This window comes from Bemisia tabaci, chromosome 4, assembly GCF_918797505.1.
Source record: "Bemisia tabaci chromosome 4, PGI_BMITA_v3".
Classification (NCBI taxonomy): Eukaryota; Metazoa; Arthropoda; class Insecta; order Hemiptera; family Aleyrodidae; genus Bemisia; species Bemisia tabaci.
In genome coordinates, this window is record NC_092796.1 from 35,250,111 (window position 1) to 35,277,361 (window position 27,251).

Below are 27,251 nucleotides of genomic sequence, written 5' to 3' on the forward strand. Positions count from 1 at the left end.
GGTTAATATTAAACGTAGAAAGTTGATGTTGGGACGGATCTTATTATTTTTAGTTGATCTGCAAGAATAAAGCACCAGACCACGATTCTGTGACTATAGCACAACTGACCCATTATGCCTCGCTAATTTGCACCAACTTTTCCCGATTTTTCCTGACTCATTTTTATCCCAGCCGTTACCTACCAAGTTTACCCTGACTGCAGTTATCCAGCAGAGGGCATCCTGTCAGCAATTATGTGATTTAAAAAATGAAGGGAGCTGCGTTTTGGATGCGCGTTACTGTTGGGACGGATCTTCTACAAAATCTACAAAATCTTCTACATAATCTACAAAAATCAAGCATCAAAACACGATTCTGTTACCACCGCAACTGGCCCATTCTCAAAAGTTGAGGAAAAATTGTGTTGGACTAAAAATTCCGGCTTCGGACGAAATAAGCTGCTGAACCCTCCAGATTTGATCCTTTATCCGTATGCTGGGCAACGCGGGCTATGGGCGAGATCGGAGCTGCATCCCGGAGGATTGATCCTAATGCACCGCGACTTGCGTGGGTCATTAGTGTCATTTCCCTGACCATTATTATTTCCAGACGCGAGCGGCCCGATGGCAAAAAACGAATTTAAAGATTCCCCTATGGTAATGGCTCATTGTGTGCGAGACGTTTCCGAGCAGAGCGGCTCTTTCGGAGAGCTGGAACGCGGACACTATGGCGAGGATTGCATTTCAGACCTCTTGTGAACCCTACTCTGTTATTGTTATTACAGCGTGTTACTATGTGCGGAGGATTTTCACTTTTCGAGCTATTAATCAGTGCGAGATCAAGGATTTCAGTTACGGGGCAGTTTCGGTTGGAGTGCCTTCATCCTTTCATGGAGAAAGTAAGGATACTTGGCGATACGTTTCTGATTGCTCAGTCACCTTAAAACCTTGTCTCCACGGGCCGATTCAAGGGATTTTTCCCAGGGAAAATGTCCACTAACTTACAAATTCGGAAAAAATGTTGAGTTAATTGATATTGTTCCCAGTACCAAGTGAGCATGGCCCTTGTCGAGCTTTCAAAGTTGACAGCTGACCCATCCAGCTTCAAAAACGACGAACTCTCCGGACGACCTGTGAAAGCTGAGTCTTGCTAAAATGGAAGAAAACGTGCTGTGACGCGATGTTACAATTTGGCCAAATAAATCTTCATAGCTCCTGGTTACACCTCCTACCGTTGCTAAGTTGCAGCAAAATTCCGAGTTTTTGGGTCCTCCCTCGACCCTCGTATACCTCCAGTCTGCGGGCTGATTATTGAAATTGATAGACAAAGCGAAAGACAAGGAAGACACATAGAGCGATCTTAGTGGTTGAAATGGATTGTGCCTGTAGACTAAGAGAGAAAATGATAGACGAACTATAGGGTCTCTCGTGCAGTCGTGCACGGAGAAAAAAACCTCGTGCGTGGGACCCGAAGTTTAGGTCATATGGATCTCTGAAGTTTTCAGATTGAGCATCTGAACACTTTAGGTCTATAGCTGTCGAGGTTCGGATCACACATCTGAAACTTCAGTTCTTACATCTGAAGTACTTTAGATGTAAGAACCGAAGTTTTAGATGTGTGATCCAAACCTCGACAGCTAGACCTAAAGTGTTCAGATGCTCAGTCTGAAAACTTCAGAGATCCATATGACCTAAACTTCGGGTCCCACGCACGAAATTTTTTTCTCCATGTGGGTTGCCGTTAGATCTGCTAGTCCACTACCTACCTACCCCCTTTGTCTACTTCAAGCTCCCACCGACATGATCCCTCCATATCCTTTTTGTATTCTTTGTCTATAGCTGTATGTATCAAAAAATTGTAATAATCGGCCGGCTGTGGGTCATCTCTAGCCCCTCCCTCTCCTTCTCCTCTCCGCGGGGCGATAAAACTGAAAGAACCAAGCTGACTGTGAGGCTGACTGCAGCGATTAGAGACAGACTTGAGAGACCGACTACAAGAGAGGAAGAGAACAAGCATCCTGCCGAGTGCCGAGTCTGGTGCTGTATTGGGACCGGACTGTCCGATAACGGGAACCTAGTGTGACACACTGCCATCGTTTCCCGATCACATCATCGCCGTGTTAAATCGAGCATCGGGCACTTACGGCCGGACCGGACGACTGCCGACTCACTATTCGCGAGAAGTAGAGTGAAAACACCGCGGGGATCGCCCGGTCAGGCCCGCTTCCGACGACAACAAGAGGACCATTTTACTCCATGACCACGCGTACCGACCAGCACTGTTGGAGAGCATCCATTTGCCGCAACCGAAAAACATGCCTCACTCGCTCGATACGATTTTTTTTTCCAGATCGAGGGAAAAGAATCCCTGGCCAAAGGATAAGAGCGCAGCTGAGGTTTCATGATTTGGACCGCGTTAAACAGGGGCCGAATTTTGTCGGATTTTTCACACGGAGTGCAACAGCCATCGATGAGCTCAAACCGCACCACCGGCCAATCAGGAGCGCTAAGCCGGACTTAAGTTCAGTCGAGACCCGTCCTAAGTATATTTAAGTACGGTGGAAGGACCGAGAAAATACGGCCCCAGAGGGGAACCAAGCTACATCAGCTATTTCCAAACTTAATTGTTTACATGAAAACGGTTGTGCGGATTTTCAAGTAAATCTCAATGAATTTTCTCCATAGTAAGAAGCAAATTCCTTAAAATTTTCAAAGGAATCCGCACAAACATTCTCTTTTAAAAGATTAAATTGATCAGTTAAATTTGGCAATTGCCGATGTGGCTTGGTTCTTTTCCGTTAAATGCGGTCCATTTCTGCATATTCCATGCAATAGGCCTGTTGCAAGGTGCAGGGGATTTGCGAATCGATAGCTGATTCCGACGGAAAATATCACGAAAAGAACAATGGCGCTATAAAAAAAAAATCTTGAAATCACCTCCAAAACTCAAAAAAAGCTATTTTAGGAACCAACCCATTCAAAACGGTTACTTTTACGCGGAAACGGACCCGGGACACTCTTGACGTCACAGTAAATAAAAAACCTGGTCTCTTCATTCATCGGCTGCCAATTCCTTATGGAGAAATGCATTGATAACGGTGAAGAGATCAGGTTCGTCATGTACTTTGACGTCACGAATGTACCGAATCTGTTCCCGCGTAAAAGTGGCCATTTTAGAAATCCGAATTTTGGGGCGTTTTAAGTTAATTTTCGGGGGGTTTCCGGTAGTCATTAAACTCCGGGAAAATTCCTCAGATCCTAAGTTCTTTTGATACAAGCAGTAAAAAAAAGTGCAGCACGGCCATTCCCTAACTTTTGCCTGACTCCAAACTTTTCAAGAACGGAACTTCCATTTAGACTCGTTTCCTATCAGTTGCGCTGCCCTCTGATACTCTTATTTGGACGAAACTTACGCGAAAATCGTTCACGCTCTCTCAAATGGTACCAGGGACCAGTTCTATAGGACCCTGGACTCCCGTAAGAGTCAATGTAAAAATTCGTGAGCAGGTACTAGTGCTGCTATCGCGCGTAGGATCCTCGCAACTCACTGCTGTTATCAGTTGTTGGACTTCATTAAAATCCGTAGGATCGCGTATAACTGCGAAAAATCGAATTTTTCGTCATACTCAGACATGAGGCGGGCCCTTCCTTGTCGAAAGGGGTCGAAAAACGCCAAAAATATACTTATTTTTCAAGAATTCAGCCGCCTTATGTGTTATTAGCGGCTCTGGTGCTTGCACTAGAGCTGCTATTCCGGACGGTCCCAGCTGGGGAGTATCAATGCAGCATGTTACATTGTAGAGACCGCGCGTTGGTTGATGGGAATCGGCGCCATTTTCGGCTATGTTCCTTGTCATGACTTTATTTTATTGCATACTGTTTTATTGTTAGTCAATGCTATGTTGTGTATTGTATTTTTGGAATCATGGTGATACAGTCAACAATTCAAAACTTGTTTGTGCTTTTATCTCGTGATGGAAAAAATGTACTTTACGTTCAAAATTTGAAAATTTGAATTTTAAAGTTTTCGCGGTTAAGGAAGCTTTAACCACTGGGTTGGAGCTTCCTAGTCATATTACTTGATATCAGCTGATAGCAAACAAAGGTTACCAGGGAAACCGTAAACGTCTAACAACTATCGTGGCCATTGGGGCGATTATTGAAATGATATCGACTGTATGTCGCCGCTTACGACAGGACATAGCCCTATCTTAACTGTGTAATATATCGCAATTCGATATTGTTTTGATTTTTAAAAGGAGCAATTCATTCATACAGTTCGATTAGTTTTGGCGAACGGGCCCTTAACCTACGGCACTCGGCTCATGGGAATTTTTTTAACTTGTCCTGGACGGACTCGTCTGTAGCGCCTCGTTCTTCGTTGTGTGTGTGATTTCGTGAAGAAGTTTCTATGGCAATTTGCTTTTATTTGTGAGCTGTTTTTTCACGGGATTTTTGAATGTTCTGTACGAATAAATTCGGTGAGTACCTCATTTATCCCTCCTTCCAGTAAAATTATTTCAACTTTTCCTTCTCCCTCATTCTGGACCCACTCATGGGCTGATTATTTTCTCATTCTTGAAACTTTAGACTGGCAATTTCTATGCACAATCTATAGCTCATTAACCTATAGTTCAAGAGTTCAAGAGAATTAAAAGTATACAACAAGTGATAATACCATGTATTCGCCATATCAAAGCCCAATACACATTTATACACCGGCTACGTAAATCTGCTAAGTTACAAAACATGAATCGACAGTTGTCGGATTGTACATCAATGACAAAATGTGTCTAGGCCCTCATTCTTGACTACAACTACTGCCCCTAGAGCCGCTCTCCGACGCCAATGCGTTGGAGCTTCCTGCTTGTTTTTCAATCTCCGGCTTAACCTCACTTTTGGAGCGGGCGATGGATGAGTCGAGGTTCGGGGGGAAGGATCCTCTGAGTTGACTAGGATCCTACGCGAGAATGCGCTGCAATCACCCGCTCACAACAGAACGGCGTCCTATAGAACTCGTCCCTGATGGTACCCAGCGGATCGATTGTTGAATCGTTATCGAATAACCTGAATCGATAAATTACACTGCTAAGATAGGAATATATCGATCAAGGACATTCAATAACGATCAGTCAAGGCGCATCCAAAGACACCTGGTTCAACGTGTGAAATCTCCTGACTTTTCCAATGACTTCTCTGACTTTTCCAGGTTAGCTTAGCGCCGGCAAGTTTAATTTGCTGAACACAGACAGTGCCAAGTCTGGAAATGAATTCCACGTCGCGGGGCCGATGTCCGAAAAGAGCGTGAAAGCATGAAGCAAGAGATGAACTGTTTTTGGTAGTGCTTGCATAAGAAGTTGATATAACTGTCTGCTACAGCCGTCACTAATTACTAACGATGTCAATACGATCTCATTTTAATCAGACTCTGATTTCAAACTGATGGTGGATTCAAAACGATAAATGCTCAAGTATATCGATGGCCAAAGTCCGAAACCACGTATCTCGGTCCTATAAACGTATTTGTCGGTCCTGTTTATGAGACGAGTCCCCCAAAGTTCTCCGAAATCAAAGATCATTGGCGGATCCACTCAAATCGGCAACATTAACTTTTCTCCATTTAAACGTATGGAAATTTATCGATTTTTGGAGGGGCCAGGTGCTCCGACAATAATCGATTACATAGCATAGGTTTAAATGGAGGAAATTCGGTGTTGCCAAATTGCTGGATCCGCATCTGTCAAAGATATTCAAAAACCTGAAAATTGGAAGAAAAAAAATTAGGATCTTCAAGGACTTTTCGAGGTGACACGAAACTCACGATCAAAACGATTAATCTACGCCAAACAATGGATCAATGGATCAATCTCGACTAGACAACGATGGTCGACCGGAGCCGATGAACCGTATTGTTTTTCTGGCTCTTCTTCTTGCCTATCTTCCTTCCTTTTAATTTTTTTTTCACTTTGTCTTACGTCAGACGGAACGATTAGTTAACAGCCCCGGCGCGTGTGGGTAGGAGCGGCGCGACGCCAGACTCAGGGTGTAGTTTCGACCCGCCGCACAAAGGATCGAGTCAATGGGGGAGGTCGGACAAAATTCGGTAACTTTAAAAGATCATAACTCCGTTAAATCAAAAGTTTGAGATTTTAAAAGGGTTCTACTGGTTCCCTCGTGAAATTTTCTTCTAGAGGCACCCCTCAAAATTTAAAATAAGACGAATTAAACATTAAAAAATTTAGTCAAAAAGTTCATGTGTCCGACCGAGCTGACTGATTCGGTCCACTGTGCGCCGGACCGGAGCTGTTTCCTCAAGATGGATGTTTTTCATTTCCGGCAACCAAAAACATTAAAGTTGAATTACAAGATGGAGAGGGGTGGTTCCGACGGGGTTGCGTTGGTGGAAAGTGTTAATTTTACGTCGCGTGACTGGCTTACAGACACTGCAGGGCGGTGGAAAAAAGAGCGACGGAGACAAAATGAACTCGATTTACCGGGTAATTCGTCATCAAATTGCACTATCAGTCGTTTGGCCGTGGCAAGGACTCGCTGTTGGATGAAAATCGATAGTATGAATTGGTTTCACCAAAGAAAAAAAATATATGACCGCTCGTTGAAAGAGGGACTTTGGTCTACGCAAACTCAAAATTAAGTCATTGATATACAGAGACAAAAAGACCCTCTGCTAATATCTTGGCAATGGCGGAAGATTTTACTTTCAGGATTAAACCATTCAATTGTTGACCTATCCACTAGGTAGATGGTTGACAACGTGTTGAAGATTTCGTTTCGAAGACTATTTTTCGTTCAAAATAATTTTTCTCGACTTAAAATTGACAGGGGAAAATTTAAGACTGGTTGATTTCATAACTACTCTCAGCTAACTTTCTTCAAAAATGCAACTTATTGCGTTTCTGATAAACTCAGCCCATCTGTACCGAAAAACCTTTCCAAACCTAGTGAGAAAAACGACAGATATGGATGATTTCCAGAGAAATAAAGCGCCGTTTAAAAGGATCGAAGCTTTGATTCCAGAATCGGAGTGATGATAAAAATCAAAACGCCAAAAGACCGCGCGGGAACATCTCCTTAAAGAAACTCCAAATTCCGTTGCTCCCCGAAGGCAAGGAGAATTATTAAGGGGAGGAGGGGGGGGGGGGGGGGTCATTGGGCGGCCAATGCACCCATCTCACCAGGCGGGCGCACTTTTGACTATAGGCGACACGATATGACCGTGCAGCTGTGAGTTACGAGTTATGCGTGGGCCGCATGAATCAAATTCCTCAGCTCATATCGTTGTCAAATTGGACGAGCTTAAAAGGTGGAGATAGGAAGTTTCGGTGCTAATGACCCGACATTTTTCGTAAAATTCACATAAAAACGCACTCTCGTGGCAGGAGGAGTGCCCTAAAGAGCAAAACCCACATTCTTTAACGATGCTTCAGAGATACTGTGTGTGAATGCGCATAGAGAGCTGAGATGCAGCGAAAAATGTAGTCGTAGATTTTTGAGTCAATCTCGTCTGAAATACTTGAAAGTTTCCACTCCTCTTCTAAATCTTCAGGGTGCCTGGATATTCCAAGTTACATGGGCTGATTGTTGAAATTGGTAGACGAGGCTAAAGACAAAAAAGACAAAAAGGATATGGAGGGCTCCTATTGGTGGAAGCGGGTGGTTGTGATGGACAAAGGAGGTAGGTAATAGACTAACTGACGGAAACTCAAGAGAGACCCTTTGGCTAGTCCATCATTTTCTCCTCAGTCTATAAGAATCACTCAAATTAACCAAAGAGATAGCTCCGTGCTCCTTATGTCTTCTTTGTCTAAGGCTTTGTCTATCAGTTTCAAAAATTAGCTCGCGGACTTCTGAAAAATTAGAGGAAGCTGAGTTGGAGTAAAACAAAATCTCTCAGAATAATTCACGCGAGACGTGTGCATAACGTTCTTATTCTACTAGATAAGGGGCAAAATATCCAGCACCAGCGAAAATTGTCAATTTTTTGTGACCGAATATGAAAACAGGAGCTTAGCGTACGGAAGGAGAAGAGCCTTTAAAAAAAATTCCCATTTTTGAACAGGATCTGTTTAGGGATTTCATTCTCATGTGATCCGAAGCAAACCTTGTGATTGAATAATACTCCAGAGAAAGTTTTTGGATCGACTAAAAAACTCGTTTTGGCAATACAGCGCTGCAAAGTTTACATTTTTTACCATGGAAAAATGCTAATATTATGAAGTACATCGGTTTAGAAAAACAAGCAGGAAGCTCCAACGCATTGGCGTCGGAGAGCGGCTCTGGGGCAGTAGTTGTAGTCAAGAATGAGGCCTAGACACATTTTGTCATTGATGTACAATCCGACAACTGTCGATTCATGTTTTGTAACTTAGCAGATTTACGTAGCCGGTGTATAAATGTGTATTGGGCTTTGATATGGCGAATACATGGCATTATCACTTGTTGTATACTTTTAATTTTGAAAGCTCTTTGGAGGTCCGCTTCCTAAAAAATCTCTGGTTGATAAGTCGTTTAGCGAGGCTGCAAAAAATTTGCATTTTTATATCTGAAAGTGTAGGTATTGGTTTTTGTATAATTGTTTTTTTTGGATTGCTGGAAAAGTAACGCATACTTCTATAATTTAGGACTGAGTCAGGGAAATATAAGGTTCGTTAAATAGTAAATATTCCTAGTACCGTGTGACACTATTGTTAACGAAAAGTTTTTGCAACTTGTCAAAGAGGTTGTTGAATGATCTTCGAATAACTTTTGATGAGCTAGAGGTAATGGTTCTATCTGCAGCTCGTGGACTTCTGTACGATATTGTCCAGAATCATCTAAATTTTCAAAAAGTGTCCGCTTGTTCGATACCCAATTTGCTCATTCATGCATACAAGGAGAAGCGCATGAAAGCTTTAGCAGACATTTTGGAGATGAATCAAGAATTAGATGAAGAATTTATGACTTAAATCACGGCACCTTAATCACGGGATGACCTTAATTACGGCAACTATTTATTGTCCATGAGATGCAGATGGTTCCATTTCCCTAGCTCATCAAAAGGTATTCGAAGATCAATTTCATCAGCCACCCGTACGAACCACGTTTCTAGTGACCCGTACTTGCTTCGCACGTATGAAACATACAATCAGAGAAAACAGAATTCATCTTACAATAATCAATAATCAGTAGGACATGAATCGTTGCGATGTATAATACGACATTATAATGCGGCATTACTATTGTAATTCATTTTAATGTTTAGGGGCATATAAATCATTATTGCCACGTCGGAATGAAATGTTGTAGACTGAATTGAAAAGCATGTTGGCAAAATTTATTATAAAAATAGTATAACATGTAGGTACATAACATAAAGGTAATACAAATTAAATGATTAGAGCGTGTATTTTTCATTACATTATAGGTATATTACAATCATTTTTGTCATTGTTGAAAATTTTGATAGTTTGAAATTTGATAGTTGATAGTTGATAGTTTGAGAGTTGAAAATTTGGTTATTTTATTTAGTTAAGGTGATTCGATAGACGCCATATTTTGTGTCAGAATGGCATGCGACATATCCCATCAATTGGTTCCATTTTTTCATTTACTCATCATTTTTCTCCAATTTTAAGTTTCGCAATTCTGTTTTCAGGAGACTAAAGCACTCACTTATCAATTTGTATATTTATATTGAGTTAAGGGTAGAGACGTATTCCTCACCGGAATTGAGGAATGGAGGTGTTACAGTAAGTCCGGCATTAGGTTCCATTTCGACATCAGCGACGATCAACGCTACGATACTGGAAGCCAGTCTTCCGATATTAAATCCCTAGCGGGGAAGAAAAAAAATGCCTAGATTTCGTTTAAAAATCCCTAAATCCCCAGATTTGCTCAAATATACTTTAAAAAATCCCTAGATTTTGCAAAAAGCGCCATTTTTTATGAAGAATCATGATGTCATTCGATGTAGCGATTTGCAATATTTAAATCTGATTGGCTCGTTTGAATTTTGGCGCTCTCTGAAAGCAGTGCTAATCCAGACCAATAAAATGAAAGAATATTAGTTGATTTCTTATTATTAACAGGTTGAATGCAGTTGAATGTCAAGTACATCGAAGGACGCAATCGTTTTAATTTCCGGCTTATTTGCGGGGAAAATAGTGTTGCCAAAAAGGCCTACAAAATATAGATGAAAAAATGTTTTCGATTGTCGAAGCTAGAATTGAGGTTAAAAAGTTGATTTTTGGTAACTTTACCTCATCAAAAAAAAATCCCTAGATTTCCTGAAAAATCCCTAAATCCCTGGAAATTCCGGAAAATCCCTAAATCTAGGAATAAACTCTTAGACATCGGATGGCTGTTGGAAGCATTAGAGTCAACATTTGAAACGCTGCTGCAGAATTTGCCGGGAGTATAATCGAGTGTTGAAAGTCAGTAGAATTGAACATTGTAATAATTGCTTTCCGAAATAAGCGTTATAATAAAAAAACAACGAATCTGAACTGTTAATACTGGAACACACCTTCTGTAAATGTACCTTGCGAGAGATAAGTAAAAAAATAGATGTACTGGAGAAGTGCTTCTCCACAGAGTTTGAAGAAGGAAAAAAAATTGCCCAAATTTACTTACTTCAGCATTTTCGGCAAAATCACTGCAATTTCCGAACTTTTTCTGGCCAGGGGCCAAAATTAAATGATTATGAAGGGCCACTTAGATGTTGTAGATAAAATAGGACTGTTGAAAAATTCGCCGTTTTCAATAAATATGTACCCGGAATGGAAGACATCTAGGGGAAAATTGTTACGATTTTCCGATGCAAATATTTTCCTACAATCTATTTTCCTGCGTTTTGGGATTATACGTACTAAGCAGGCTAAGGGCCCGTTCGCCAAAACTAATCGGAACTGTATGAATGAATTGCTCCTTTTAAAAATCAAAACAATATCGAATTGCGATATATTACACAGTTAAGATAGGGCTATGTCCTGTCGTAAGCGGCGACATAAAGTCGATATCATTTCAATAATCGCCCCAATGACCACGATAGTTGTTAGACGTTTACGGTTTCCCTGGTAACCTTTGTTTGCTATCAGCTGATATCGAGTAAATGACTAGGAAGCTCCAACCCAGTGGTTAAAGCTTCCTTAAACCGCGAAAACTTTAAAATTCAAATTTTCAAATTTTGAACGTAAAGTACATTTTTTCCATCACGAGATAAAAGCACAAACAAGTTTTGAATTGTTGACTGTATCACCATGATTCCAAAAATACAATACACAACATAGCAACTGACTAACAATAAAACAGTATGCAATAAAATAAAGTCATGACAAGGAACATAGCCGAAAATGGCGCCGATTCCCATCAACCAACGCGCGCGGTCTCTACAATGTAAACATGCTGCATTGATACTCCCCAGCTGGGACCGTCCGGAATAGCAGCTCTAGTGCAAGCACCAGAGCCGCTAAAAAACACCTTCAGTAGATCTTGTTTTATTTTCTGAAGCACAGTAACATTAACTGAAAATCCAGCGCTTTAAAAAATAAAAAGGGGTCAACTAAAGTTGCTTTTTCAACCGAGAAACTTCAAAACATTAGTATTTTTCAAAAGTAAAAAATGTAAACTTTGCAAGGCTGTATTACGCCAAAACGGGCTTTGAATTCAATCTAAAACTTACACTGGAGCATTACCTCATCATAATGAGATTTCGTTTAGTCCACATGTGAGCTAAATTCTAGAGTTCCCCCAAGAATGGACGCAAAAAGACCTTTTCTTGACAGGCTCTTAAAGAAGAGACGATTATTTGTATATTTTCCACTACCTTTCATTCATCTTAGAGACACGGATACAAACATAAAGCTAGTGTCAAAATAGTCAAGTGGAGTTTCGTGTAATTTACGCCTAATCTCGCAAAGACATAACTATTGCTGCACGGGCGATGCTCTATGGCCTACCACGAAAATTGAAGGCGAAATGGCGATATGCGTTTCCTTCATACCTTCTCATGTTAACTCTGCCTTCTCTTAAGTCTTAATCAGAAAACGTCACTGACAAGGCAACGTCCGATTACATTTCCGATAATTGAAATAGACATTGTTGGTGAGCGATCAAAGAATTATTTGCACCATAGAGATCGCGTAACATCCTCAATGTTAAAAAGTAGGTGCAGGCTCTTGTTGAACGATCGCGTGGGTTGGAAATAAACAGAAAAAGAAACACCGCGCACGATCTCTTATGAATTGATGATTCATCTGCCATGCTAAGTTAGAACGCCGTATGATCCATCAGGTGTTGCCGATTTGTCTTCAACAAATCACGAGTTTTCAGGAAAATTTGGGATTATTTCTTCTCAGATTTTTCAGAGGATTTCGTTCGAAATTCGATCTAAAAAGGCTGAAAATTTCAAAGAAAAGTAGGTATTCATAACTTTCCTCACAAATGAATATTTTCAAAGAAGAAATTTGGCAACATCCGAATGCTTGCGCGGTGTTTTTCCTTAAGAACAACACTGCCGTGCTAAGGAGAAACGCCGTATGAGCATTCAGACGTTGCCAAGTTTCCTCTGATAAAAACCGAATTTACTGGGAAAATTCTGAAAATTATTTTCCGAAATTTTCAGACAATTTTGTACGCAATTTAATATAAAGTATCTGAAAATTTCGAGGGAAAATATGCATGAATGTTGTTAAAAATACATGTTTTATTATGGGAAATTTGGCAACTCTCGAATGTTCATACGGCGTTCTTCCTTAGGACGGCAGAGCAGTCATCAGGTCTGGATCAGTGGGTAACCGCCAATACAGACTGTCCACCTCCAAACCCCCAGACAAAGCGCGAATAAGTTGCGAAAGAAATTCTACAGGCAGCAAGCATTGTTGCTAATACGGTATCATCATCGGTTTGAAAAAATCATCAAATTATTTGACTGTGGCCGTTTGCGGGAGAAACGTCGCGGGATGGCAACACTACGGGACGAGTTTTAAGTGCTCCCCTCCCCTGTCATCGATTCAAACCTTTTAACAAGCATACCTTTCCTGACAATAGGTGGAAATTTATGGATCTATGGATGTATTTATGGATCTATGGATTTATGGTCCTGAGAAAAATCGATTTGGAACTGGGATTTACAATAAACAATTCGGTCCCATAGGCTTTGAATCCTACTTAGAAAAGATTGAAGTTCAACTTTTTCGACCAAAAAGAATGCGGCGAAAGCATGATATTTTGGAGTGGGTACTTAGTTTATCGGTCCAAGAAGCTGATGTTATGACAGTGTAAGACACTTAAAACGGTCTTAAACACGCTACGTCCTTCCATGCGAATAAAGCCGGCAGTAAAGTACCTATTCTATTTAAACGTGTATGCACTCGATTAGCTGACACCTCTTTCTTACCTCTTATCACCAGTCTCCCCCCGGAAAAGTTTGTTTATGATACGTACACTACAGTGAAGTCTCCAATAGCCGAGACAGTCCAGAGGAGTAGGTAGCAAATATATGTCTTAGCACACCTGCATCTTGCACTGTGTGCTTATTATGAGCACAAATTGCATCTTGCACTTTGTGCTTATTATGAGCACAAACTGCATCTTGCACTTTGTGCTTATTATGACCACAAACTGCATCTTGCACTGTGTGCTTATTATGAGCACAAACTGCATCTTGCACTTTGTGCTTGTTATGAGCACAAACTGCATCTTGCACTTTGTGCTTGTTATGAGCACAAACTACATCTTGCACTGTGTGCTTATTATGAGCACAAGCTGCATCTTGCACTGTGTGCTTATTATGAGCACAAACTGCATCTTGCACTTTGTGCTTATTATGAGCACAAGCTGCATCTTGCACTGTGTGCTTATTATGAGCACAAATTGCATCTTGCACTTTGTGCTTATTATGAGCACAAACTGCATCTTGCACTTTGTGCTTATTATGACCACAAACTGCATCTTGCACTGTGTGCTTATTATGAGCACAAACTGCATCTTGCACTTTGTGCTTGTTATGAGCACAAACTGCATCTTGCACTTTGTGCTTGTTATGAGCACAAACTACATCTTGCACTGTGTGCTTATTATGAGCACAAGCTGCATCTTGCACTGTGTGCTTATTATGAGCACAAACTGCATCTTGCACTTTGTGCTCATAGTAAGCACACAGTGCAAGATGCAGTTTGTGCTCATAATAAACATAAAGTGCAAGATGCAGTTTGTGCTCATAATAAGCACTAAGTGCAAGATGCAGGTGTGCTAAGACATATATTTGCTACCTACTCAGAGGGACTTTTTTTCTTCAAAATTCTTTCTTATTCGCGCCTCTTCCATTTATAACTATCGCGGATAACCCAGACCCAACCTTCGAACTAAAAATTTTTAATCTCGAAGCTAACTGTAAGTTATAGAAAAATTCATATTTTTTATCTTTTCTGTCTTAAATCAAATTATCCGCGGTTTTCGCTAACCGCGCGGGCCACCACAACCACTTCCAATAACCGCGGATTAACGAGACGCAGACTTCGTGCTACAATTTTGATTCACAGCGCCTGGTTGTTGCAAAGTGATATTCATTTCATACTTCTTTTCCTTCTTTTTCCGATCGACTTATCCGCGGTTTTCGCTATATGCGCCTCTCCCAACTCCAGTCACCGCGGCTAAACGAGACCTAGCCTTCATTCTAAAATTTTTAATTACAAAGCTTAGTTAGTGAAAAATAATACAATTTCATAATTTTCCTCTTCATTGTATCAATCGAATTATCCACGGTTTTCGCTATCCGTGCTTCCCTCCTCCCAATTACCGCGGATCGGCGAGACGCGGTCTTTGTGCTAAAATTTTGATTCATAGCGCTTTATTGTTGAAAAATGACACTAGTCTCATGTTCGTTTTCCTTCTTTTTCTGATCGACTTATCCGCTATTTTCGCACTCCGCGCCTCTCCCAATTCAAGTCACCGCGGATAAACGAGACCTAGCCTTCATTCTAAAATGTTTAATTACAAAGCTGAATACAGTCTTCCTCTCGTTGTTTAAAATCGAATTATCCACAGTTTTCGCTACCCGCGCTTCCCTCCTTCCAATAACCGCGGATCAACAAGACGCAGTATCCACGGTTTTCGCTACCCGCGCTTCCCTCCTCCCAATAACCGCGGATCGACAAGACGCAGCCATAACACTAAAATTTTTAATCATAGCCCTCGGTTCGTGAAAAACGACAATTTCCACGGATCATCCGCGGTTTCCACTATCCGCGCTCCTCCCACTTCCAATATCCGCGGATAAGCAAGACCAAACCTTCGAACTGTAATTCGTACTCACAAAGCTCAGCTAGCGATCGAGAAAATCCTGGTCCTGGGATGTTCGTCACAAACTCGAATGCAGTCAACTACACAGACACTCGCAACATGTTCGGAGACAATACACGGAACGAACCGCGGGGTATTCTGATAAAACACGCGCCGATCGCAAAGCCAATCACGAATTTTAACGGCACACCGAGAGGCGACAAAAGACCGGCGTGGAAAAAAGCGAAAATCCGACGCGATTAGCTCATTCCCGAGTCGAGGCGACGTAAACAATGCACTGTCGGCGTGCTCGCGGTGCGAAGCGTGGACGGGATTCCTTTCTGGGTTCGTGGCTCGTGGTGGGGCGGTTCTGGTAGACTTGTCTCCCCCTCTCTGCCGTGATGGAGAAGAGAGCAGTACGTACATTTCTGTATGAGCCATAATAAGCACATTCTTTTATGTGCTTCGAGGTTCATCCCAGCATGCACAAATTGCTCTCTTCGCTATGACGGTAGCTCTGCTGGCTTCGTGGCCCCCTCGCCCGGGTGGTTGGATACGCGGAGGAGGGGAGGGGCTTGTCATCGGTGAGTCATACTTCAGCCCTCCTCTTACTCGCGATTTATGAATGAAACATCGCGGACGATCAAAGGAGGGGTTTTGCGTACGCGTAGTAAGCGTGCGTAATGTTGTAATCACGTGAGCTGAAGGGGTATGCTGTCGTGCTAAGCAAGAGCGCCATATGAGCCATCATATGTTGCCTAATTTCCTTCGATAAAAACCGAATTTACAGGAAAATTATTAATATTCTTTTTCAAAATTTCCAGCCAATCCTTTAATGTCCCGGGAAAAGTCGAGTTCCTCAAAGGGTGGTCCCATTTTCCAACTGTTGGTAGGAAAACTCCCCCTTCGAGGGTAGAATGACGTCATTCTACCTCCAAGTGATTGCAACCAAGAGCAAATTTTCCAATCAGGTGATCAAGGAAAAAAGAAGTAGAAAAATCAGCTTGAACTTCAAAATTGAGGCTTCTTAATAAGCCGATTATAGGGCATTATGACATGACTGTCATTATATTAAGAAGGTATTAAGAAGAACTAAGCTAAAACAGTGAGGAAAGAACTGAAGAAAAAATACAATTATATATTTAACAAATACTGAATAAAAACAGAAAACAAAACAAAACATAAATACAAGAGAGAAACACCTAATTATCTATGAATTTATCACACAAGTTAACTAGGAAAACACACTGAATAACACACACAAAACAGATAAAACTTGTTGTTTCATTTCCTTGTAACTTGAAAGATATTGGGCCAAAAACCTCACTTATCAGTATCATTAAAAAAGTAAAAGTTTCTGGTCTAATTAATATGGAGCCCGCAGTGATCTTCACAATTTTTTCATGACAAAATCCAGGCCCAATTTTCTGGTCCTCGAAGTTGATGATTTTATTGTGTCCCTTCATCTTCTTTGCTTGCTAATTCCCAACCAGTAACCTACCAACCATCAACAGTTGCATTGATTACCCATTTTGACTTGTGAAATAATTTTCTCAGGTTTGAGTTCGCTCATGTCATTTTATGACAAAACTTCCTTGGAATCCAAACTATAAGAAGCATTACGATGGTCTAAGTCGGCAATCACATAACTCGGTCTGCAACGTCACAGACTTCCTGTTATACTTTATTTTTTAAACGGAAAACCACTCGATGGCAATTCTTTAAAACTGCCTTGATTTTTCTTCTTTGTGCAAAGAAAATTCTGCAAAAACTTGAAGGAATGATGTCAATTTGTTCTCCTTTAGAAAAATGACTAGAGGCAGAGATTTTCAGACATCGAAAACAAGTTATGTGATTGCCAACTTACACCGTTGATTATTTCTTCTTTGAAAATCATTTTTCAGGTATCTAAATGCACCCATCATTTTCCCTGAGCAAGAAACTATCAAAATCACCGGATGCTAATTTTTCTACGACTTTAACTTTTTTACTATTTTTTTTCCTCAAATGAGGAGGGAGGCACAGAAGTTTTGATAAACATGCTCAAAGCGGAAGTCTTGCGAGAGGTCTTACATGAACAGTGAGAAAGATAGCAACATGAAAAAACATAAACCATGCAAGCACTTTAGACCACAAACTAACATATAACAGTATTTTTCCAGGTGGCATGAGAGAGGAACAACTTCGACAGAACGTTTCAAGAAAACAGTCAAACAAACATTCAAGAACATTACTTCAATCTAACGAACTAAAACAGAGAAACAATGAGAGTATTAAAACAGAGTTTCACAAACCTCCTATGGCTGCACTGTTGAAAAGTTGAGAGATCCTTTTTTGCACATTACTTTGGAAGTCGGACTAATTCTTTGAAAGTCGAAAGGAGGTCAAATTCCTTGATAGGTTCAAAGACTAATTCTTCTCCAATCTTCAACCCCATGGGTTTTTCATACTCCGTGGAAAACGTGGGCTTCCATTTGATGTCTGCACTGGGATCTCTGAAATAACAGTAAGTAATATGAGAAGTTTACTTGTGCTGTTTGTACTTTGCGACTAGAAATCTAGAGGAGAAAAATATTGCAAAAAACATGGAAACAGCAGACTAAAATTCATGACTCCTCCATTACCCAGTTCAGATTGATTTGCTTCAATCTTTCAAAATCATCCTCTCAAGAAGCTCACATGACTGCTTCCAGAATATTCAGTGGATTAAATGGACTACATTTTGCAATTTGGAACTATAAATTCTACCCCGGTTCAAAAACAACGTATGTGCCATTAGTTTCCCTATGCACATAAGTGTTTTTCCAGAAGAACCAAAATTAATAGTTCCAAATTGCAAAATGCAGTCCAAATGAATGACTCAAAGCTTGATAATAAGGAAAGTGATATAGGAGACAATAAAACCTCACTATAATTACAGAGCTTTCTTTCTATGACATCAGATTTAACTTGAAATTTTTCTAAAACACAGGAATTGTTTGGTCTTTAAACTTCCTATGTTGCGCGCAGTGCCAATCGTTATAAGAAAATTTCTCTGTGACAAAAAATCGTTTGAACAGTCATTCCTTTGAATTCTATGATACAAAAAAGTGTTTAATACTTAAAATATTCCAACCCAGATCATCACATTTTAGGAAATTCAGACACAACAAAATCCTAGAACACTTACCCAGTTACAGCAAAATTTGTCCACATTTTTGTCATCCTTGAAATTGTCATATCTGCCAGAGATCCACTTTCTAGAGGTTTTTCAGCATTCATGGCACAACTGAACAAATACCCAAGCTCGTCACAATGAGCGGCTCCTGAGGAGAAAACATAACAAGAGATTAACAAGTTTCCAGACATAAATGTTGTAAAAAAAAACCCTAACGAAGTCCTTCCATACATAATTAAAGTAAATAAAGTACACTGAACATTTTTGAGTCGAGGTCCAACATACTCTTATTTTCTCTGAGTCAATAATATGTTACGCCACATTCCGACTTGAGAGTTAACCATTTGGAAAAAATGGATCATAGTTTTTATTATGAAAAATAAAAATAAAAAATATATCTGAATCAAAGACACATGTCAACGATGAAACTACCAGACCTCGTATCTCATTTGTGGTGTTTAAAAAGCTCTGCTCCCATTTTATTTTTTTTGAATAAAAACACATTAATATCATTCCTTGCAGTTTTCACAGTTCCCTTCAAACAGAGCAGAAAAATCACAGAAGTTTTCAATAACTGATGTGGAGTAGTTTTTCACTTGAACAATAATGTATGACAGGAAGTCTACAACACAGCAAAGCGAGATACTTGCTTCGGTAGTTTTAGAGTCATTACACTGAAAAACTGTGAAAGAAAATTACCTCTTTTTCCCGGTTCTAAGAGTCCCCTTTTGATGAGCAGTTGTGTGTACCATCCAAAAGGTGTGTCCACGGAGAATTTGTAGAAAAAAATTGGGCTCTTTCGTGGTTTGTTCTTGAGATGATAAAGCGTAAGAATAGCAGGAAATTGTACTATGAGTGTCCCGTAAAGCTGCAAAAAATATGAAGAAAAAGAAGTTAAGACATTTTTCTTTGGGGGTATAGGAACTGCAAATTTTTTTGAGACTAATTAGAAAGAAAAGTCAGTTATACGTACAAAAAAATGAGATAAATAGAAAAATTCTGCGCTACTAAAAAATTTTGGATGCAACATGGAGCAATATAGCCATAGTGATGAAACGTCAAGAGGGAGCATTCTGCTATGCTGGGAACATCAAAAGCGCTCAAATGATTATTCAGATTGAAGCAAAAACAGTACATGGATATACCAAATTTGATGAGACCTTTTTTATTAGGTGCAGTATTGGTGTAAAAAACACTCAGCAATATGTACTTTCAAAGGAGTTCCTAAGTAAGATCGATGCTTACAATTTGTTTTCTGTTTTTTTGGGGGGTGGGGAGGGGGTTGCATACTTTGAAAAATACACTTTACAAAATCCAGAAAAAACTTACATCTACCAGCTCATGAAAATTTTTTGGGTATTCGATAGTTTCCTCTCCGAAATAGTGTCTTCTAATCCTACTTGCCAGCTTGGTAATTTCTTCGGATGTCAAAGATGGAGGGAATACTAGGTCTTCAAACAAAAATCTCAAATCGGTATTTAATGTTTTGATCATATGCGGCCGTTCTTTGATGGCTGAAACAAGCACAAGAACATTGATGGATTAAGTAGACTATACAGAGAGATTCTTCAATCATGATTCTTTGCAAAGCTTAGTATGAAATAAAAACTAGGAACTGGATTGGTATCAAAGCAGAGAACATATGAAAGGAAATTGTATGAGGTAGAGCAGCACTTCCTAAACTTTTTTTGCCAGAGTAATTTTCTGTATCTGGCGGTCATGTACCACCTTTGAAAATGCAAGACTATTATGAAGACTCAGTATAAAAATGTAATATCCGATACAAAAGCAGTTGAAAATAAATAAACATCTCTTGAATTCTCTCCTTACACCTGAAATTTTCTGTCTATTGCTGTCCTTTTCCACTTACAAAAACATTTCACAGGCTTTGACAAGCTTTTTCTGCAAACCGCTAGGGTAGAGGAGGGGTGCTATGACTGGCAATACAGATAGGGTTTACTGTAATCATACAAATTTAATGAAAAAAATACTAACTTTGTAGGATGAGAAATCCATCGTTCAAGTTGACACCTGTCAGAAAAGGTATGTCCATGGGGTTCTTGCTGACAATCAATTCATGAGGATCAGAGGAGACAAACCTATCACTTCCTACCGTCTCTATACTGGGTAAAAAGGCAAAATCATTTCCTTTGAAGTGTTTCTCTTGAGAGACACTAAAGTCTTGGACTTCAATAAGCTGTTTAGCAGGTACCGTCATTAGGTGCCCAAGCAATTCTTCTTTGTTTTTAGCATCAAAGCTTAGGTGCTTCCCAAGATCAAGGCCAATCTTCTGATGATGTTTCATAAACGCCCACTCGCCAGGAAGTGTTCCACTTTGAGCAATTGCCTTGTGAAATAGGCCTCTGGACATGGGAGATATCATGTGATGATGGACGCACGCACCACCAGCGCTACTTCCACCAAGTGTGACATTATTTGGGTCTCCACCGAAGTTTTTAATCTCTTTCTGGACCCATTTCAAAAGCAGGACTTGATCTTTCATCCCCATGTTCCCCGCAGCATCTTCTAAATCTAAATTCAAAAACCCTGCAAAGAAAAGGGAAAATATTAATGATGAAGGTTGGACGAAACTAATGATGAATGTAGTAAGTATAATCTATGGATTAGAAGAAACGGGTACTTAATGCAGTCAAATCTTCTGAGGGCATTTTGTGAAATAATTTCTGGGAAAAACAGTCAATTTTGCAGTTCTGGGCTAAACTCTTGAGATAGATCAAATAACAATTTTCACATTAGAGCATTTCTTTATAATATTTTCTAGATAGAAAATGCTCAGAAATTTTGACCCTGCAAGAAGATAAAATGGTGGTATTGAGTGCTGAGCAATCAGATTTAACAGCTGAATTTACTAGAATTTTTGGTTATTTTCAAGATGAAAATGTGTTGGAAAAGAAGCCCGGAAGAAAATATCGGTAAGAACCAAAACTTGAACAACCCTACTTATTTTCATCATGACAGTTCCTATAGATATTTTCAAGATGTATATGTGTTAGAAAAGAGGCCTGGAAGTACATAGGTAAGAACTAAAACTCTGACAACCCTACTTATTTTCATCATGACAGTTCCTACAGATGTACCACGACCTTTTCTGAACAAGAACAACACTATCAATAAATTTTGATTCACCAGTAAAGAGTACATTGTTTCAAATCAATGTTTTCATGGACAAAATGTATTTTTTTCAATCTCTCTCTCGGAAAAACTACGAAGAGAGTTCACCACAGTAACAGTTGCCATTACATAAGGTTTAAAATAATAAGATATTAGTTGCGCGATGGCGATGCATACAGGTTCGTGTTTTGATGATCAGGATTATTATTTACGAAGCAAAAATAATAGAATCTGTTCAAACACCATGTTTCTACATTCAATATCAACAGTAGTAATGTTACCTAGAAAAACCAATGAGTAACATTGTGTACAACAAAAGTGCTTTCCACGGTTTCTTCTACTTTTACTTTGATGAGTGTTTTCTATCATTGCTCAGTTCATCACTCAGTGATGAATTCAAGAAAGAAGAGAAAATGGTATGCATTATTGCAGTGGATGAGAGAACACACCATCTCTTTCAAAATGCCATGTCTCCGTTAACAATGGCTGTGCGTGGGACTTAGCATTGTTCATATCTATCTATAAGTCTGATCTGCAAGTTTTGAGCATTGACACATGATTTTGTGAATCACAGCTATTTTACTAAATTGAGCCACTGTATTACTGTGCTCACTGTGGTTGGCAGGAATGATATCATCACATACGACTTGTATTCTTCCATTTCAGAAAGATAAAAAATCATTGCGCTTTAGAGCAACAATATTGTTGAGTGTGAGTATGCAAATATTATTGTAATATTGAATTTAATTTTTTGATATCTATAATTGCCTACAAATAGAACTATCAACATTAGAAATTAATCTTAACCTCCCTTGAAAGGGAAAAGCTCTTCTAATTACTTAACTTTTACTAAAATTAGAGACTTGCCTAAAACACCAAGTCGATAGTTGAATGTTACTAAGACTATGTCATAGTCCATGAAAAAATGAGCGCCATAAAGTAAAGCACTGCCTGATCCAACTACGAATGCACCTTCGTGAATCCAAACGAGGACAGGTTTCAGTGCCCCATCACCCTATTGCAGAAAAGAAAATAATTATAGAAGGAAAACACAAAGACTGCAGAATCTGTGGTGAGATTTAGTTGGATGAGGCAAACTTTGGGGTTCTCGAATTTTCTGGAGGTGTCTTGGTAGGTTGAAAGTGTCAAATCTATCAAAAGATCTAATCAATATTATAGGGTTGAATTTGAAAGAAAATTTAATAAAGCCGGCAATAAAGTGACATGAAGACCTACAGCAGTAGACCCATTTTGAAACTTTGTCTTTATCTACATGACAGGAGCAGACCAAGATAGAATTAAAGGGCATCAATGGTTGGTAGTATTTCTCCAGTTTAAATATCTTGATTTAGTGGCACTTTTTTCAGGGCTTGATGAGAGGACTCTAGGATAAGGAAAATGAGGGTAGGTTTGTTCATTCGCTACTGATCACCCAAAATTGAAAAGTCGTCAGTTGGAATAGTTCCGTTTAAGTCTCAGCAGAAACTTTGTTTCAAGGTTCCTGCCAAGACTGGGACCAAATCAATGCTACTGAGCGCTTTGCCAGTTCAAGTGCTTTAATTGGGGTAGAGCATACCCTTGTTCCACTTTCCACAATGGATTCCATCAAAGAGAAAAAAAAGGTCTAGCAAAGGCGCAACAAGAAAATGCTTCAACTGACTAGTATTGTAATTTCACTTTTGCTTAGTTTTGTGACATTTCATCAAGAGGGACGAAATTTCAATACTTGGCAAGTAGGGCTTATGTTGGTGGCTGACTGCCATTTAAAGACTGGCCCGCATACTTTGAAAGTTTTAGGCAAAATGTTTAAAATCCATTTCAAGATTTCATGTTAAATTTGTCACATTGCAATGGTAAACAAATCAGGTTTTAAACATGGAAACTTTCCTTGTGATTTATGTTCCAGTCATTTGACTTACTTCAGAGGGTTTTAGAGTGAAATAATCCATTCATATTTCAGGAGCCCTGAGAACTTTTAAATGAAAAAAAAAATTACCTCTGGGGTATAAATGTTTGCAAAAAGACAATCTTCATCTCCAAAAATTTTCTTGGACGCTAGACCAGCTTGGACAGCAACGTTTCCTTCCTTTGTAGCATCTCTTGTCCCTTCCCAGCCTTTGCAAGGAACAGGTGGCTAAATATAACAGAAAAAGGACATCTGAGGGAAATAAAAACTTTTAAAGAAACTGGCATGAAATGAAAACAACATGTCCAGGAAGAAAATGAGAGGAGTTGATTAAGTAATAAAGAAATAATGAGAAGGTTTTATTTAGGAACGTTGATACACCAATTACTTGTATGATAAACTTCAGTGATGAATGCAGAGGTCTGAAAATCTCTTCCCTTTTTCTGGAACTGTTACCTAACTGAGGAACTTACTGATGCAAATTCAAACTTTATAATACATACTTTAAGCAGGTATTATTGCTGACTTTCCTGCGCTTATTACCTATTTATACTTTCTATAGACATTGAAAGTTCATTAACACGGGCCACTTGCAGTGATTTGTCAGGCAAAAATTTTATATACTTCTCACAAATTTTCCACAAAAATTTGTCTAGATCCTAAAACAGCAAAATCCTTGCATTCCTTGTTCAGCCTCTGTCAAGCCACACTTCAGGACATTGGGTATTTTCTGCAACCTTTCATTTGAATTTTCTCTTTTATTGAAGTCTTCAGTTACTTACCTGCAAAATTGGTGCTGAATTCTAACATATGATCGTTTCATCTCACCTTAAATCTTAGAGAGCCAACAGGTGCCTCGGCATATGGAATTCCAGAAAAACTCAGAAATTTTCTTCCATTTCTTGACGTTGAGATTGCACCTCGGAGCTTCCCATAGTCTGTGACTACTTCAGGATAATCTGATTTGCTTTGAAGAGAGATAGAGACAACACTGAGAACTCGCTGTTTTAGAGTACCCTGTTGGGCAGAGCAATAGATTAGTAAACAAACAAATACAATTCAAAATTATATATATTTCTAGATTTGTGATTACTGTAAGACTTGAAAACACTGTTTTCATCATTATAGATAGGGCTATGAACATTGCAATGTTAATTATAATATTTGGCAAAGTGTATTTGTACTCACTGATTTTTGACTCTATTTTTAAACGGTGCAGCAAACCCACAGGGTAAGTTCGCAATCACATATCCTGTTTGCGGTGTCTGAAAAAAATCTCTACCTCTATGTTATTTCTATAAAGGAGAACAAATTTATATCAAGCCCAGAAGTTTTGGCAGAATTTTCTTTGCATAGAGAATAAAAATCACAGCAGTTTTAAAGAATTGCCGTTGAGTTCTTTCCATTTAAAAAATAAAGTATGACAGGCAGTCTGCAACATCGCAAACCGAGTTATGTGATTGCCAACTTACCATCGAAATGGAGAACCATGCAATATGAAATGTGATGGGCATTACTACCGAACTTTTTGTCTGATATCTAGCAGGAATCCTACGACTCGATATCTTGACTCATGCTTTTGATCTATACCAAAATGAAGCCAGTAGATTATCTGACGCCCGCTACAAACCTGCCAAGACATTTAGTAACAAATCTAGTGAAAATAACCTCATTTAGCATTTTAAAGTACTTACTGTAAATAAAAATTTTGTAGAACAAGAATGGAAGATGGAGCACATTCTAAATTTTGATTGGAGTTGAGAAGCAAGGCAAAACTTTACAACAATCTAGAAAAAAGCCCAATATCTTCAGACAACAGGATTTAGAATCGTGGAGGGCGAATATAGAAGTTCACTGGGCATTGCGCCTTTCTTATGTTGAACCTGTGCTTCTTTCTTGATTCTTGATTTTTCTTCTTACGGTGTGTGATGCAGAACATGAAGCACAATTTTCCTGTGATGAATAGGCATTCAATTGACGACTATGACGAATGACTGAGTGAGAGGCTCCTAAAATGTAAAAAGAAAGGTGATAATAAGTAGTTAAATTATGTATTCAGGGCACACTGCACTTAGATCTCCTTGGTTGTAGATATTGAATGATTCTGCGAACCGGGATGAAGCCTGAATTGGCCTTTAGTTTAATAAATGATTGAATGGAACATAATATTCATGAAGGATGATCAGCAAAATTGTCACTGGAAACCACGTGAGAATTCATCATAACATCCGCCGGCTAAGGAGCTGCAGAGGTTACATTCTAGACAAGCTAGACAAGACAGGAATAAAATTCGAGAAAGTAATAGACAGAGATAGTTTCGACAAATTAAAATTTTGTGAGGGATTTTGGATAGAACATAGAGGAGGAATTGAAATTCACGATCTCCCACAGTCACGACACAATTACAAAATTGAAATTCGAATTTCGAAGTGCGGAATGTACAAACACAAGCAGCAACAAAAAACTATCGTCCAGTGTTGTCAGGTTGTAATTAATGAATGACGCAAGAGAAACAACGCAACCATGCCGCTGCTAAGGATTGCCAAACAACTTAAAATATCCATATTCTGATAACACGCAACGTTGCAAATAATTTCCCATTTTTGACAATAAAAAACTGTAAAATTACTCGAATTGAAAATCTCTTACTTTCGCAAAATCAGTATATTGTTGTCGTGCGGCTCGCGCAAAATCTTTAAGAAATTGTGCAAAAAAAACAAGAATGCAGGGTTGAAGATTTTCAGGAATATTAAATGCTTGTATGTACTTAATCCTCAAAAATTCGAAAGAACCTCTTCCTGAATGCATATTGCTTATTTACATACCACCATTAGCCAACTATCCACCTATTGGGGGATGTAAGCTGTGGACTCCTAGAGACTTTAACGCAACATAGAAAAGTGAGAATATCGCCATTCACTTGTTTACCTTCAATTTGCCTGGGATAAGGGAAAGATTTTCACAAATTGGCAAGCATGTGTATGTAATTTTTCCTCCCCTCCGACATCATTATGATTTCTTGCGATCATTCGTATAGTAATTACACGTGTTGCAGTTAGCAATTAAGAACGATGGAAATAATAAGAGAGTAGTGATAGCCAAATAACTGCGCATTTTGTAAAATGAAACACAATGAAATTCTATAATTTTGTTTTTAATCAACCATGTACACCTCTGAAAGGCTGGAGTTAATAAAATGTATCATAATTTCATTTTATAAAATGCGCAGTTATTTGGCTATCACTACCCTGTTATTATTTTCATCCGCACAGCAGTGCTTGCGCTCAGAATCAACTCACGATGAAGAGCCGTAAATTCTCCTTCAGAAATATGCATAGGCAATTGATCATTCGGGCCCGTAATTTTTGCCTACCAACAGGCGAATCGAAGACTAAAAAAGTGTTATCCTCCGAGTCAGTCGTTCTCGTTAGGAAGCCATCTAATTATTTTTTCATTGTTCGTCGCTAAATTCATTCGCCGGAGCGAAAGAAACTGCATTTTGCATCATAGTCACAGAGTGAAAAATTACGAGCCAAGTCAAGTCACGTACAAAACGTGACACTATAAAAATAAAGAGTTTAAACCCTATCGGATGCGGTACTCATTTCATATTTTTTGAATCGAATACTTAGTTAGAGTGGAGGGAACCTTTCTCCTATTTTTTCAAAAAATCCATGTGGATTTTGTCTCCCCAACGAACGCGGGTGTGAAATTGAATACAACGTGAAGCTCACGACAAGTGACCCGAGATATCCATTATCCGTATTCCATTCTACGAACCATTCATATTTTTATGCTGAT

At 39.2% G+C, this 27,251-nt stretch overlaps 2 protein-coding genes across 2 annotated transcripts in view; both read right to left on the bottom strand.

Annotated features, from left to right (window-relative positions):
- LOC109033630 (sodium/calcium exchanger Calx) overlaps positions 1–15,586 on the bottom strand; it is a 55,166-nt gene extending 39,580 nt beyond the window's left edge. The window contains exon 1 of the mRNA XM_019046368.2: positions 15,290–15,586. The gene's annotated coding sequence lies outside the window, so the exon portion shown is untranslated. The remainder of the gene's footprint in view (positions 1–15,289) is intronic.
- Positions 15,587–16,346: 760 nt separating this feature from the next.
- Positions 16,347–25,890, bottom strand: LOC109033789 (juvenile hormone esterase). Its single transcript, XM_019046601.2, has 10 exons — positions 25,145–25,890; positions 24,279–24,467; positions 23,541–23,678; positions 22,412–22,559; positions 20,408–20,959; positions 19,742–19,926; positions 19,112–19,280; positions 18,425–18,560; positions 17,550–17,750; positions 16,347–16,752 (listed from the first exon to the last, which is right to left on the bottom strand). The coding sequence occupies exons 1-9, from the start codon at positions 25,187–25,189 to the stop codon at positions 17,597–17,599; spliced, it is 1,716 nt and encodes a 571-aa protein (XP_018902146.2). The 5' UTR covers positions 25,190–25,890; the 3' UTR covers positions 16,347–16,752; positions 17,550–17,596.
- Between the last annotated feature and the right edge of the window lie 1,361 nt (positions 25,891–27,251).

Bases quoted from the DNA above. Each gene is read 5' to 3' on its own strand.
- LOC109033789 (XM_019046601.2), bottom strand. From the start codon at position 25,189: ATGTGCTCCATCTTCCATTCTTGTTCTACAAAATTTTTATTTACA. The intron at 20,960-22,411 runs GCAAGTCTCTAA...TTTTCTTTGCAG, and splicing joins CTATCGACTTGGTGTTTTAG to GGTTTTTGAATTTAGATTTA. The intron at 17,751-18,424 runs GTAAGTGTTCTA...CTGTTATTTCAG, and splicing joins ACAAATTTTGCTGTAACTGG to AGATCCCAGTGCAGACATCA.